The sequence below is a fragment of the Biomphalaria glabrata genome, chromosome 9 (genome assembly GCF_947242115.1).
Source record: "Biomphalaria glabrata chromosome 9, xgBioGlab47.1, whole genome shotgun sequence".
Classification (NCBI taxonomy): Eukaryota; Metazoa; Mollusca; class Gastropoda; family Planorbidae; genus Biomphalaria; species Biomphalaria glabrata.
In genome coordinates, this window is record NC_074719.1 from 17,007,413 (window position 1) to 17,023,987 (window position 16,575).

General features: G+C 31.8%; 1 protein-coding gene across 2 annotated transcripts; it reads left to right on the forward strand.

The window, feature by feature from the left end:
* The first annotated feature begins 105 nt into the window (after window positions 1–105).
* On the forward strand, window positions 106–15,308 carry LOC106072593 (kinesin-associated protein 3-like). Of its 2 annotated transcripts, none has more exons than XM_056040484.1 (17): window positions 106–271; window positions 2,094–2,225; window positions 2,807–2,961; window positions 3,226–3,429; window positions 3,585–3,809; window positions 4,635–4,733; window positions 5,356–5,534; window positions 6,275–6,437; window positions 6,987–7,087; window positions 7,968–8,186; window positions 8,847–9,012; window positions 9,732–9,857; window positions 11,871–11,969; window positions 12,314–12,399; window positions 13,498–13,690; window positions 14,590–14,674; window positions 14,975–15,308. In XM_056040484.1, exons 1-17 carry the CDS (start codon window positions 237–239, stop codon window positions 15,147–15,149), a joined length of 2,442 nt encoding a protein of 813 aa, XP_055896459.1. In that variant the 5' UTR covers window positions 106–236; the 3' UTR covers window positions 15,150–15,308. The 2 variants fall into 2 exon arrangements, with proteins under 2 accessions (XP_055896459.1, XP_055896458.1); XM_056040483.1 differs by having other exon boundaries at window positions 107–271; window positions 14,587–14,674.
* The last annotated feature ends 1,267 nt before the right edge of the window (window positions 15,309–16,575 follow it).

Consider the following 16,575-nt stretch of genomic DNA (forward strand, 5'->3'; position numbering starts at 1 on the left):
ATTAAAAAGCATGTTGATTTTTATAGTTTATGAGCAGATTAGATTTAGTTTATGTTTTGTCAATTTTTTAATAAATATTTTAATAGACATTTAAAATGGTTTTGAGATTACTTAAATAATTGAATTAAAATGGCCGACACTTAGGTGCATTTTGTTGTTTTATATATTCTATTTATTTGGAACGTTAAAACAGTTTAGATTCTAGATCTCGATCCACATTCTAACTAGAACTTAAAATGATGCAAGCTGAAGACGCTAGATACCTTAAGCGGTATGCAGCATTTATATAGATCTATATCTACATCAAATTATTTCTAAATCGTTTATTTAATGTTGTGTTTAATTTTATGTAACCAGGGACGCCTTCTGGTCTCTACAGTCACACAGTGTTACTGAGTGTATAATATACACTCTTGACTCTAGCTCTAAGTCTAATGAATGAAATGTAGATCTATAATAAATAACTCATATTCTAGTCATAGGCCAACGACTTATCAGAGTTTAAGTCATTAATTAACATGCATGGCTAGATTGTTATGAAATGCGGAGAATGTATAATTATCTTCTTTTTTGAAGTAATGTCACATTTGAATGTCTCAAATGTCTGTAATATAAACATGTATATTAAAAGATAAGATACCAAAATCTAGACCAGTTAGATGATCTTGATTTCAGATGCTCATTCAAAAATGAATATTACATCCTAAACAAAACCCCTACATTATGGCAGGGGTTTTTAGGAGCAAATTTTGAACTCAGGACTGTGCAAATATCACACAACCTGGTACTATCAAGATGGAAAGAAGAACCAGTGACACATTTAACAAGTCATTGTGGAGTATCATTAGAGAATGCTGTACATTTTCTTTACTATTTAGCTCTTTGTTTACTATACATGACAGTCTGCTACATTGAATGATCTTATGTCTTATCTTCCCTGATGTTTAGGCTTGGTCTGAGTCAGAATTCATCTCTTCATTCTTCATAGCCCCCTTCAATCTTAAATGTGATTGGCCAGATTCTTAAGTATTATGCTCATTTTTATTATTTGAAATAATTCAAGCTTTCCCTAGAAAGAAAACATTAAGAAACTGGAACAGACACAAAATAGAGCAGTGAGATTCATAACAAATGAATATTCACATTTGACTAGAGTAACACCTTTAGTAAAATCACTAAATTTAGAAAGCCTTCAGGACAGAAGACTCAAAAGTAAAGTAGCAATTATACATAAAACACTGAACCATAATCTTCAAATACAAAAACAAAATTTAATAAAATACTCTGAAAGACACAAAGATAAAGGCACATTCCTCATCCCATATGCTAGGACAAATTTGTACAAATACTCCTTCTTCCCTAGTGCTATTAGAGCATGGAATGGGTTGCCTGAAAACCAGTGACTTGGCAGAATTTAAGTCATTGGTTAATATGCATGACTAAAAAGAAGTTTTTGAGTTATAGACTTTTTAGTGAGCCAATACCTATTTGTCACCAGTACTGGAGAAATACTCAGATATAAAAACTAATGAACTTACACTTATGCTTTTGTGTGTTGTTATTGTTACTCTGCTGTTGAGGAGTCAAAGTAAATAGACCTGTTAGACATGTAGATAGTCAAAGTAAATAGACCTGTCAGACATGTAGATAAAGTAAATGGACCTGTTAGACATGTAGATAGTCAAAGTAAATAGTCCTGTTAGATATGTAAATAAGTAAATAGACTTGTTAGACATGTAGATAAATAAATAGACCTGTTAGAGATGTAGATAGAAGATTGGTCACACACCAAGAAAATATGCCAACAACAGAGCTAGACAGGCCATGGGTTGAAACTCTCAGGCACAAGATGCATGGGAAAACCAAAAAGAACATGGCGATGCAGTGGACTAGATGAAGCTGAGAAGAAAGAGCTATCATTTACTTTCTGTTGTTATTCTGATGCCATACTCACCATGTATATTTTATCAAAATTTGTTAAATTTATTAATTGATGCATATAATGTTTAGCATCTATGCCTAAAATGCACAAATATATGTATCTTTAATCTACTTAATTTTGAATTATAAATATTTATTAATATTGTGGTCAGAAAAGTAAAAGGTGGAAGTATTGATGTTCATCCAACGGAAAAAGCACTGGTAGTGAATTATGAACTGGAGGCCACCATACTGGGAGAGATGGGAGATCCCATGCTGGGAGAACGCAAGGAGTGTCAGAAAATGTAAGAATTTATTTAGGTGTACAAATATCTAACACAATAACAGCACATGATGATATGATGATGGCCTTTGAATAGAGTAGCAGAATAAACAGAAGCAAGTATAAAAAAAAAAGAAATCTAATAGACAATAATAAGATTAAAAGCTCTTAGACATTACAAAATGTTTATCTTCTAGATATTTTTTCTTTTAAAAATAAGACGAAAAAAAAATTTGATGTTTTATTTCTTTTAAGACAGTTGGAACCAGAGCACAACTTTCTAAATGGTGTTGAGATTCAGGGAATTTAAAGCATTATTAATATCTGCATCTATAACACTTTAAAAAATATTCTTGAAAGGAATTTCATCTGAGAAAATATATATTTATATGTGCATATGTAATTTTTGATTGCCATCTTGTGTCAACTTAAAGAACCATTTTCTGTTCCAACATCAGATAAAATTTTGTAATTCATTATCTAAGTATGCATATTACTTGAAATGTTCAGCTTCACAATATAAAATTCATTTTTCTGTTTTAAAGTTTAAAAAAAAGGGCATTCACTCTTCATGATCAATTTGTAATATTTTATGTTTTTTAGCATTCGGGTAAAAGGTTTACATGAAAACAGTGACCTTTCAACACTGGCTAAAGAAATCATTGAGAAATGTAAACTGATACATCCTAGTAAATTACCAGAGGTTGAACAGCTGTTGTATTACTTGCAGAATCGAAAAGAAACAGCACCACCTAAAGGTTAGAGAGGATTCAAGTTCTTTATTTTCATTTAGCCATTTTTATTTTATACTTTTTATACAGACAAACCATCCGAGTATTTTTATGATACGTTTTTTTTAACATACTTCACAAGTAAAAAAAATGTATCGATGGCACAATGATTAGAATGTATGGTTATAGAGTTTTGATCAAAATGAAAATAAATGACCCTAAAAATAATAGAAATCTTATTGCATTTTTTGATAAAAAAATATACTTTACCTTTTATTATCATTGCTTTAGCTTCAGGTAAAACCAAATTGTCAGACAAACCAGGGGACCCAGCATTCTCAGATGGATCTGAGATAAATGAGGTGGCTAACATCAACGATGTGGATGACTACCTGGAAATGCTGTATGAGGAATTGCCAGAAAAAGTCAAAGGCTGTGCTCTTATCTTACAACTTGCCAGAAACCCAGATAACCTTGAAGAATTATTTCAGAATGGTATCTTGTTGCATTTTTAGCATTTACTTTTTTAAAAATTATTCTGAAATAAATTTAATAAAAGCCTAAAAACTGAAAACATAAACATTTGTTTGAAAGTTGTAAACTTAACTTTTTTCTTCTCAACCTAACAAAGTGTTGTTTAACATTTCCAGAGACTGTAGTTAGTGCACTGGTGCGTCTCCTGAGAGAAGAATGGAAGCGCAGCACTGATCTGGCGACCAACATCATCTACATCTTTTTTTGCTTTTCTTCCTTCTCCTCTTTTCACGCAGTCATCCTCCACTTCAAGATGGGAACACTGTGCATGACCATCATACAACATGAGCTTAAGAAACATGAACTCTGGCAGGATGAACTCAATAAGAAAAAGAAAGCAGGTTGTTTCTCTTGATTAGTTCTTTCTTTTTTTTTCTTTATCTAAGATCTTTGTAGATGTCTTAAAGTACTAATGTTTTATGTAGACCTTAATCTTTACTTCGTGCATCACTTCATAAACAATGAAAAATATTGCTTTTGTCACTTTAATGAAGGAATTCGTGTATCTTTTTATTGTGAAATAGATGGAGAAAAGATATTTCTTTAAATTTTATTGAGGATAAATAAATAAATATATATAATTGGATATCTGGCACATCAGCACATTCTAGGCCATATCTAGACCATTTATATATTACAAAGTATTTATATAGAAGGTTAAGGTTAATACCTTGTTTACTTCATTGATGATTCTCTGACTAGTATGATTTTAGGTAGTAAAGTTCAATGGTATTTCTAATCGCTCAGATTTATTATATCTAGGTCAATCATACACATGACTGATCCAAACTATTGATACAATTACATTTATAAAAGTATTTTTTTAAATGTTTTTCTTGTTTTTAAGTTGAAATTGTCAAAAGAAATTTGTTATTCTGTGTCTTCTTTCTGTACATGTGGTTAGTGAGCTTTAACTTTTAAGTCTATTTATTTACTTCAAGAATTTGGTTATGCCACAATCATTTGTTTTTCAGCTTTGCTTAACTTTATTATTCTACAGATATTCTAGCATGTATTCTTTGTCATTCTTATTAGTTATTATGTGCTGGGAATATTAGTTTGCAACAAGATGTCCGTATGATGTTAATATTTAGGAATTAATCTTTTACAACTCTAGGCAAAGCTAGATACACTTATTAGAATATACAAATTAATTATATTTTCAGCTGACACAGATAAAAACAATACAAAACTGAGAGATGATTATGAAAAAAGTTTAAAGAAATATGAAGGTCTGGTTAGAAAGCAAGAACAACTTTTGAGAGGTGAGTTGTTTTTTAATGATTTGTGTATTCCAACTCTTTTAGTTGTTCATTCTTTTATTCTCATTGCCTCTCACCCTTGGTGGATCAGCAATCACTTGGGACTAGTTGATGTCATTCTTTACTGTTTGCATTAAGCAAAACAAATTAAAATCTTCTTTGCTCACTTACAATGTAAATTACATTCTTTATTTTTTTAGCATAATATCATCCTGTTTTATTATTTGAGTGTGCAATAACTTTTTGTGAAATACTATCTATGAGAAGTTCCTATTTTTCTATTAGACATTTGACATATACAGCTCATTTTGAATATTAATTGAGTAAAAATTTCTAGAAATGATTTCAGTCGGAGATCTTCAGTTTGGCAGCCAAACCATTTACGCCATTCATCTAGCTGCCTCACTTGTTAAATATAAAACAACATGCATCAAGAAACACTCCGATACTTTTGTTTTGATATATTTTAAACACTTTGAGAATGTATTTTTCTTTTAACTTTCTTTCTCTGCACTGTTGAAGGACACTTCATAATGTCATTTACTTTGGTTGAAGTTTCCTACACTTTGCTGTTGAACCTTATTGATAATCAGACTTGAAATAATGTAATTTATTTTGTTTGAAGTTTCCTACTATCTGCTGTTGAACCTTGCTGAAGATCTCAGTGTTGAACTGAAGATGAGAAACAAAGGGGTAGTGAAAATGTTGGTCAACACTCTGGACAGAAACAATTTTGAGCTCCTCATTCTGGTTGTTTCTTTTCTCAAGAAGCTCAGTATATTTATAGAGAACAAAAAAGAAATGGTAAGCTCAGTACATTTATAGAGAACAAAAAAGAAATGGTAAGCTCAGTACATTTATAGAGACCAAAAAAGAAAAGGTAAGCTCAGTACATTTATAGAGAACAAAAAAGAAATGGTAAGGTGAGTATATTTATAGAGAACAAAAAAGAAAATGTAAGCCAACAAACTTTGTTGTCTATATATACACTAGGAACATTCGGAATAGGATCTAATTATAGTTTAAATTATTAAAACTTTAGACAGTTGTTTTTTTTTAGTGTTTTTTAAGTGATAGCCTGCATAGATATCCATAAGTTCAATATCAAAGACAAAACGGATAGCAAGAATTTATTTTTATTTTTCTTAACATGATTTTCATCTTTCCAAGCTACATTGGGAAAAAAATAATTCTGTGTTCCTTGGGAAACTGTTAATAAAACCCTGAAGCCCTTTTTGGTTAACTTTTTCATTTTAGGTAAGCATAATTACAGGCCACTGTATGTCTATATAACAGAGTAATTATCTGTTAGTGCTGGCACATTGTAATATTTTACATAATAATCAAATTCTCCATCAGAGTTTGAACTTGAGACTTCCAGTTGGATTATAACTGCCAAACAAATGAGCTAATCCAATTCTTATTCATATGACCTATGTAATGGAGAAAATAAAAAGTTAGTAAAATATTATTTATTGTTCTGACAAAATAATACAATATATGATAAATGTATTTAATGTATTGTGTACACTATGAATCTGCAGGTTGATCTTAATATTGTAGAGAAACTTACTAAGCTGATTCCTTGTGATCATGAAGATTTACTCAACATTACTATCCGCTTATTATTGAATCTCAGCTTTGACCCAGACATACGCAGCAAGATTATCAAATATGGCCTCTTGCCTAAACTAGTCAACTTGCTCAGTAAGATAAATTTGTTGCTAACAATTAGTTCAGTTTTGTTTTGGAAGAACAAATGTTTCATATCTTAAAAAAAGGAAAATAATGTTGCATTTCAATTTCTTAATTACTTTAGCCTTTGAACCTAAAATGATATTTTGATTTGATTGTATTTTAAGAAAATCTGTATTTTTTAACACATTACTAATGATGGTCAATGCCGCTGCTTGGAGAAAGAGGACACTGCCTTGTTATGTGTTGGTGTTTGTTTCCTAGGTTATTGTTTTTTACTTAACTTATGTCCACTGTACACAATGGCAGGGTTTCTGTCCATGGCTTTTGCTAGTGAGAATTTAAGTCTCTCAGGCCCTCACTGGAATGGAGTTTGATGATGTTGACAGATATCATTAGATTCCTTAAATACTGATTAAAAATCTCGGCCACCTTTAGTTATCAAACTCTTACCTTTGGTTCAGAAGTACACCACCTTTCTTGTTAGCCAACATTTTCCTACTGTTACTTAGTTATTAATCACAAGATGTTTATGTATTTATTTCTCGTTATAAATTGCAGCCAATGAGAATCATCGTCTGATGGTATTATGCATTCTCTATCACATCAGTATGGATGACAAAGCAAAATCAATGTTCACATTTACTGATTGCTTTCCCATTGTAAGTTGTTTCTTTGACATTTTTTATGTTCTTCATGAAAAATTATATTTATATATAGAAACACAACTTTGTAAAAAAAAAAGATTTTGGTTCAAAGTATAAGAAGGGAAACTGATTATATTGAACTAAAATTTGTCGCAACTGAACTGAATCTGAACTAAGCACTGAGTTATCTCCCTTATTTGAATTCTTCCAGCTCTATATCTATTACCTTTTTTTCTGACATTCTTTCTAGGAAAGTGTTTTTACTTATAATATCATTTGAGTGTTAGCTATGTTAAAAAGCTTGCTGCTTGATAGGAGACACCATTGGTCATTTAAATAGGCCAACAAAGTGTACAAGTTCTGTTAACAGTAATGAACACAAATGTATTGTAATATACAAAAGTACTAGGAAAATAATTGGTAGAAATTAAAAGAGTAATTCATTTCTTGTAAAATTTCTTCAGGTACTTGGTCTGTCTCAAATACATTGATAGAACATTAGAAATTGGGGATCCTTGGAAAGAGAAAAATCTTTGTTCATATCTTTCTTCCAATTGACAGAGTTGTAAAAGATAAAAAAAGTCCAAAGTAAAAAAAAAATGTCTCTTTGCCAAGAATCTTTCCTCTTTAGAAGCACAATTCTTACCAGGCTTCAAAATAAACCTCCACACTGACTGCAGCTTCACTCTGGAGAAATATTTTGTAGTTACCAGGTTTCTGGAAAGAAATATTGCTATTTATATTGTAGACATTTGAAGCATATATTGTTTGGTAAAAAAAAAAAAAGATTGCTTTCAAAGGTGTAACCCACTAGTGTTAGAGACATTTTTAAGAGTAAATTATACAACATTTTTTCTTTACAATACATTTTTTTTTTTCAATTTTTTGTTTGCAGGTAATGAAACTACTCTTGGAGAGTCCAGAAACCCCAGACATAGAGTTACTTGCTCTTTGTATAAACCTGGCTTCTAACAAACGTGCAGCACAAATTATTTGTGAAGGTCAAGGACTGAAACTGCTCATGAAACGTGCCTTCAAATTTAAAGATCCTCTTTTGATCAAAATGATTCGTAACTTATCACAACATTCAGGGCCTACAAAAAACCTTTTCATAGTAAGTAAAAAAAAAAGTAAAGTTCCCCTTTCAGACCTTACGATCTATAGGGCAGATGATGTATAGGTCATCTGTTTCTATGGCCTATGGTTAACAAGGGTGTTATATGGCCAGGACAATGACCAAAAAAAGTCATGCAACTTGCCAGTTCAAAAACATGGGCGTAGAAAATTTTCCTAAAATTTGTGCAAAGTTTGTTCCCGTCACTGCTAATATTAGTTCTCTTCCTGATCCAATGGCACAGTCACACAAGCTTGTTTCCAAACTGAGTATTCTTTTAGGATCATGAGAACTGTTTCAGCTACAAAAAAATAAAATAAACAAGTTGACATTTTGAAAAGGAGAATAACATTTTTAGTGTTTTTGTGACAAACTTGTAGTCTATTGTTTTATTATGGTTAACTTCTATCAATACAACCTAATGCTGCTTGGAGTCTTGGCTTTGACGCTTCAATTGATTATATCTCTTTCATTTTGCAATTTTCAGCTTAATTTTGCAACTTGACTACAGAAGTAGCACCCTATTAGAAATGAAAGAAGAATTTGTTAAGTCCTATAACTTTTAGACCTTGTGTGCTTAGAAATATTGGAAAGACAATTCTGACTACTATTGTCAACTAATAGGTTGCATGTTTTTGTTTATCTTTTGTACACTCCCAGGATTACATCCCTGACTTGTGTTCACATGTACTTGATTGGGATAATGAAGAATTCAGTTTAGAATGTTTGGGAATCTTAGGAAATTTAACAATTCCAGAATTGGACTATGAACTTATATTGAAGGAGTACAATTTAATTCCATGGATCAAAGGAAAACTTCAGTCAGGTAAGTTGTACCTATACCTAGCTGATGCTTACTGTATATAGATTATGCATTACAGCCATATTTTTTCACTCAAATTTAGAACCAAAACATTTTATTTTTCTGTTAGTAAGAACATTTTTGGTTACACCAACTAGCTCTCTGACTCTACAATATGAATGAAAACAGAAGAAATGTTCTTCATCTTAAATTAAACTTCGTATGGTTTCCTTTTTTTAGTGTTTAAAAAGGAGGTTGGGTTTAATACTTAGAAATACTTATTTAGAAATTCCTGTTTTAAATGGTGAAACCTATTTGTTTATTAATTGACCTCAGCGATAAGTTAGTGAAAAAAAAAGAGTCAAGTTTCTTTTAGAAATGGAGTCATCTTTGGCTTAGGATGATGTAAAGATCATCTTTTTGCAAGTGTATCATGTGACGGGCACTATGTCCAGTCACCGTAAGCTAATGTCAGATAGAGTTGTATGGACTTGACTTGAACCATTCTCTTAACTCATGATGTCAGATAAGAGTTGTGGGGACTTGACTTGAACCAAGTGATTAACTTGTCATCCATCCAACTGTGTCAATATGCTGCAATAGATATTTTAATTCTAGCATTTTGATACTTTTTTATTTCTTAGTGAAAGTTTTGTGTTCTTGTGAAAACTTTGGTGGTGAAAATAATCTTGTGTCTACCTGTACTTGTATCTTGCATCTACCTGTACTTGTATCTTGCACAGGTTCAGCAGAAGATGATGTTGTACTGGATGTGGTCATACTTGTTGGTACTGTATGTAGTGATGATGCATGCGCCAAACTGTTGGCTGATAGTAACATCATACATCTGTTGATAGAATTACTGAACGGTGGGTATCTGTAATGTGAACATGTCAATTTAGTCATTGGAAGCTATTTGAATTTGAGTCAAATACATTATTATTAATCTTAAAAATAAAACCAATTTGATTAAAATTTAAAATCCTATTTTAATATTAATTTTGAAGTAAAATTTAGTAGCAATATACCAGCTTTTCTCTTGCATCAGTTTATTTTTTTTCCCTTTTTACAAAGTGTATATCAACTCACTCTGTCTATCTGTCTGTCTGGTAAAAAGTTTGTACACATTATTTCTTCCACATCAAATTTTAGATTAAGATTCAATTTTGAATAATTATTTCTTTTACCTGACAACACAAGAATCAATAAAAAAATTAATCAATTAGTTAATTATTTTGTAAATAATTATTTTGTTTGGTATCTTGAACAAGGGAAAGAAATATTACTTGACAGATGTGGTGGTATAAGATGAATTAGTCCTCTTGAGCCCTGAGTAATCTTTTTTTTTTTAATTATGCATTTTAAAAAATGATATGTAAACATTCACCAAATTACCTCCTTCTTCCCTTCCTCTTTCCCAACTGGTCCAGACAAATAATAGGATCATAGCGCATTGAGAAAGCTAAAAGCCAAACAAAAAAATTGGTAAAAATATTTCTATTCACACAGATTTATTATGTTTTGGTCAATTTGGTCAATCTGCATATAGTCACATGACTGATCCAAACTAATTGATACAAATACACCTGATATAAGCTTTTGTTTTTTAAAAACATATTTTTTTTCTTGTTGTTTTTGAATTCTTGAACACTTAAAAAATAATATGTTAAAATAAGTTCTATAACAAGGCCAGTAATCTTAAAAAATTATTATATTTAATTAGGCTAATCATCTATTTTACCATTATAAACTGAAGATGAAAATCACTTCTTATGAGCATTTAATAAACATTTTTAAAAGATTACATTTTTGTTTCATTTTTGTTTAAATATTGTTATAAGAATACTTATCAATGTCACCAGTATCCATCTCATATTTCTAGAGCACTATAGAATTAGTATAGTCTGTGTGAGCGTTGATTCTTCTTGGCATCTAGTGTAGGCTGGGTGTTTCCTCAGGCTTTTTTTTAATATATACATATATATATATAATATAATCCCCACATTTGAAAGATGTTTTCAGCCTTGGCAACTTGCTCCAACTCTGAATTAAAAGAGCATCTGGGCCTGAAACTGTAACTGGAATATCCATGGGACAAGGTGGGGTTGGCAAATGGCCCATTCTCCACCATCCACAGAGCTCTCCAAATTTAACTATTTTGCAGTAGTAAAGCTTAAAGGTGGACTGTGCCCTGGGTATGCCCTGTGGAATCGTCACATGGATCCAGGCCCCTTCACGCTATCACATTCACCAGTTCCAGAAAAAAAACTTTGTAATGGGTTTATATCCAGTATTAGAGCATAGTGAGACATAGACCTCTGTCTGGAGTAGTGCAGTCCAGGCCTTCATCAAAAAGCACCTAGAGGGGGGGGGGGGAAGCTCCACTATTATTCACTTAGTGAAATGAAATGCAAGTGGAAAGGCAGTGGGATTATTATTACTCTTGGTCATTTCCAAGCCCCGATACCCACATGGGGGAGTATCGCCACAAAGTGGAGGTTTGGAGTTTTCCTTCTCCTAAATGGGTAGCATTATTCAGGCTGACGAGCCCCATCAACACAAAGCTAAACTGGTTTTGAGGCGCCAGTGTTCCACCTTTCATCCCTTCTCCTGTCAGTTTGTAAGAACAGGTTCCGCCGGATTTTTGGGACAATCACACGTGAAGTCCAGGAGCTGGATTTGACTGTCAGAGGCATTTAGAGACGCAAGCCATGGGAGCATTTCTTGGAAAGTGGGTGCTTATCCCCACTTTCACCCCCGGCATTGACAGTCCTTTGGAACCAGTGAGCGTTGATAATATTTATTGCAAGGGATCTTTTGTTATGTTGGTAAATTGTATGTAGATAGCTACATTAAGAGTAAGTTTACATTTGTTTCTGTAGCTAAACAAGAAGATGATGAAGTTGTCTGCCAGATAGTCTATGTCTTCTACCAGATGATCTTTCATGAAGCTACCAGAGAAATCATCATTAAAGAAACTCATATCCTTTTAGACAAATGTTTTGGCCACGGTTATTTTAATTATCTTTGTTAACAGAAATAAGACCAGAATTGTATTTTGTTAATGGTATATATTACTACTTTTTTCTTTATTTTAATATTATTATAAAAACTCTGTGCTAGTTTATGGTAGTAAAATTGGTATGCATAAATAAATTGGGTGAGATTTTTGTTTTCTTAGACCATCATTGATTACATTTTGGAAAAAACAATTTGTATTATAACTGAAAAAAAAAATTCTCACATTTTAAAAATCTTAAGACATTTAGGTTAATATTCTACAAATGTATATTTACTCAGTTCTGTTTCCTTGACAACAATGTAAAAGCTCCTGCCTATTTAATAGACTTGATGCATGACAAGAATGCTGAGATCCGAAGTGTTTGTGACAATACATTAGACATGATTGGTGTAAGCACTTCATTAAACATGTAGCCTTACATTAGACATGATTGGTGTAAGCACTTCATTAAACATGTAGCCTTACATTAGACATGATTGGTGTAAGCACTTCATTAAACATGTAGCCTTACATTAGACATGATTGGTGTAAGCACTTCATTATACATGCAGCCTTACATTAGACAGCATTGGTGTAAGCACTTCATTAAACATGTAGCCTTACATTAGACAGCATTGGTGTAAGCACTTCATTAAACATGTAGCCTTACATTAGACAGGATTGGTGTAAGCACTTCATTATACATGCAGCCTTACATTAGACAGCATTGGTGTAAGCACTTCATTAAACATGTAGCCTTATATTAGACAGGATTGGTGTAAGCACTTCATTAAACATGTAGCCTTACATTAGACATGATTGGTGTAAGCACTTCATTAAACATGTAGCCTTATAGTTGTTTTTTTTTGTTTTTTTTGCAACAATTTACTTTATAGCATAAAATTCTGTTGGCCACTGAGTTATAAAAGAAATGTTGTTTTTTTTTACTTCTTTATTACACATTGCAAAGGCACTTTACACTTCATTCAAACTTTACCAGTAGAGTCCAATTGTTTCTTTTTTATGGAAACTATTAATAGCAATCGAAACATAATTGAAATATATTTGTTCCTATTCTTATCAAGTGCTGGTTGTATGTGTGTGTGTTTTATGTTGTTTGTTTTGCATCTATATCATTATTGCTATGATAGTAATGATGAGGCCAACATTGGTTGTCAAACTGAATTTCCATTTGTTTCAACTAATGAAATGATCTTACCCTATATAAATTACTTCTAGAGGTTTATATATGGGTATTTTAAGAAAGATCATCAATCTCAGTCTTTTGTTCCTTGTCACAGCAATGTTAGTAAGTCTCTAAAGGAAATGGTATTCTTATTCCTAGTGTACTCTGTTTGTTTTATTTCTCACTTCATTGCTCAACATTCAAAGAACTTTTACACAACTAGTTATCAGACTTGGATATTCTATTAGTTATCTAGGGGGGATACAGTTTTTTTATTGAATCTATTTTTCACCTCTCTTATTGTTTTGTTTCTATTACCCAGGAATTTGACGAAGAGTGGGCCACGAAAATTCAGCTTGAAAAATTTCGCTGGCACAACTCCCAGTGGTTGGAGATGGTGGAGTCCCGTCAGGTGGATGAGTTTGCTGACCCTTCATACATGTATCCAGATGAGCCAGGATTTGACCCTTACTTACAGGATGCAGACATTTTGGACAGGCCTGATCTTTTCTATGGTGAATACTAACTTATAAAATAGTTAGTGAGATTTGGTGTCATCCAGGAAGGTGTCTGTGTCATTCAGGGAGGTGTTGGTGTCATCCATGGAGGTGTTATAAGTTCCTTACTTTGTATCGAACCTAAAGTTGTGTTTTAAATCTTCTGAAAGAAACCAAACTATTATAATCTGTATATTTTAGGAAAGTCCCAAAGAATTTACAATTCTGCAGTTTTTTTTTTGGTTAGTCTTTCACTTAGCAATTTTTTTTTCTTTATTCATGACTAGATTGCTTTTAAAGTCTAACATATAAATTTGTTCTATTTTATGTTTTATGAACTCCATTTTGTGAATGCAGACTAGTTACTTGTTAGATAGTCTTGTCTGTTCAGACTTTCAGGTGATGTGATGTGCAATTTTATTTTTTTATCTCTGTATCTGTATTGGGGTTTTAAATTATCCCTTATCCCACTAATATAAGGGGGACAGACACACTGCTGATTAACAAGAATTCAAGAGCAAGATTATTTTGAATGAAGATAAATATAGATAAAAGGGAAGGAATAACAAGCACAAGGGAAGTAATAACAAATTTCTAAAGCTTATTCATAAAGGAAATTCACAGTTTAGCATCCTTAGCACCTGATGTAAATTTTTGATTCAGAATATTTCGATTTAATAACTTTTTTCTTACACCTACAGTTAACCTGAAAAAAAAAAGATTTTCAGGCTTTCAAATGGTAGAACTTTATTCTAAATTATCATAGAGTTTTAAGCAAATTAGTCAGAAAGCTATAGATTAAAGAAGTTTTATTTTTTTTCCATTGGTATGTGACATTGGAAAAGAACAAATTTAAAAGTTGACTAGTTTCTTTATGTGATGTGTCACTTATTACATTTCTATGTTTGTTTCAGAAGGTTATGACAACACTGGACACTTGACACCTGAATACATTGATGACGCTGGAATGTACAGTGACTTTTACTCCCAGCAGCCATATGGGTAAATATATACGACTTTTGCTTTTTTATTTGACTCCATTTTAGAGGGGGAGGGGAAGGCACTGATACAAACAAAAAAGACTTTGCTTATTGTTTTTTTATTACTTTTTGAGACTGAACTTAAGTTGTAGTAAAGAACTTATGATGATACAGATGGTCATGTTGTTCTCAAATATAGCTTACTGTAATTAGAAATAATAACTATTATTTGTTATTTTATACAATTTTATTGCTAGTATTGCTAGTATTTCATATAAAGAGAAGGTTTACTTTCAAATTGTTTGTTCATTGTATTCTGTAGCTATGAACCTGATGACCCTTATGTGCGACCAGAGGCTCATCTTGGCTTTATAAGGGATGCTCATCAGGGTGATCTCTATGGACGTGGAATGGACCCTTATGAACAAGACTATGGCCAGTATGTGAATGGGGACCAAGAAAAGAGTCCCATGTATAGGGACTATGGATATCGATAACTTTTCTATTGCTGCTGATGAAGTGAATGAAAGAATGTGAAGGTCAGACTTGTAAATTGTTTTTTCTTTACAGTAAAGGTCATTGATAACGATGATGTGAATGTATTGCATACTTGTACCCCTGAGTTTTTTTTTTTTTATTTATATATTGAGAAAATGTAACAATGTAGAAATAAGTCAAGCTATTTATATTGTTTTGTATTTTTGGCTGATTTCAAATCACTTCTAACTTTACAGCAAATGAAGGCTATGAAAATTAGTTGTCCATCATTTGAAAGCTAGGAAAGAAAGATATGCAGTCTTTAGTTGGAAAACTAAAATTAATTTAGCTATTGACTCTCTTGACAATGTACTAGCATTTAGGTAGTATTCAAATGAGTTGTGTCATCTATTGCACAATATCGTCATTAAAGGTGTTTTTTGTCAGTTGGATAAGAACATTTGACAAAATACAAAAATATAATTTTTCAGAAGTAAAAAAAACAACAAAAAACATGACAAGTGTGCTTTCTTCTTGTGTAGCCTACAACTAATTTTAGAACTGGCTGTGAATCTATTATTGACCTATTGTTAATTATAATTATATATTAGAAGTGAGTCTGTTGGATTTGACTGGAACAAATGAATAATAGACAGTTGTGGTTTTTATACCAAGACTGCAGCAACTTTTTTTTTTTTAGCTGCTGTCTCTCCACTGCACTTTTGGTTATTGGCCTCAAACTATCAGCCCTGGCACATGAAGCTTCAAGACTTTGTTGGGCAATACTGGTATAGTTTCATGAGTTTAGTCTTGATAAGGATAAGTCTTGGATGCACTTTATTTGTAGCAATCTAATGCTCTCATTCTAACATTTGGTATTTTATTACATTGATGGATAAGTTTAAAGCATCTTATTACTTGAACATAATGATATACATAAAAATATGGAAACTCTGATTTATTATTGATAACATTTTATTTTTTGATAACTGTAATGGTCATTTTTTTTTAAACATTTGATTATCATTGCTCTTAAATTCTTTGTCTATGATTTGTAGACAAGTCCTCATTAAAGTTGAGATTTCAATAGCGATCTCAATTCCTATTTCTAGCATAATAGTTATTATGTATTTTGTAAATAAAAATTCTTGAATTACTTTTAAATATCTCTAGCTATATAGCATGCTCAGTGTGCTATGGTCCTATAGTTTTTTGTAGGTGACTGGGAGAAAAGAAGGTTTCTGTGCTGACACTTGTCAAACACTACTAGGCTCCAGTGGAACTCAAGCCTTCTTGATAGGTAACCAACCAGTTCTGCCACTCCCCACACACTTTCAAATCATGTACCAGTTACCAAATGTCAACACATTTTAAGTTCCGTCCATTCTTTTTAATATCATTGCCTAAAAAAATCTTGGTGTATGTTGTAAATGTTTTAATTTATTT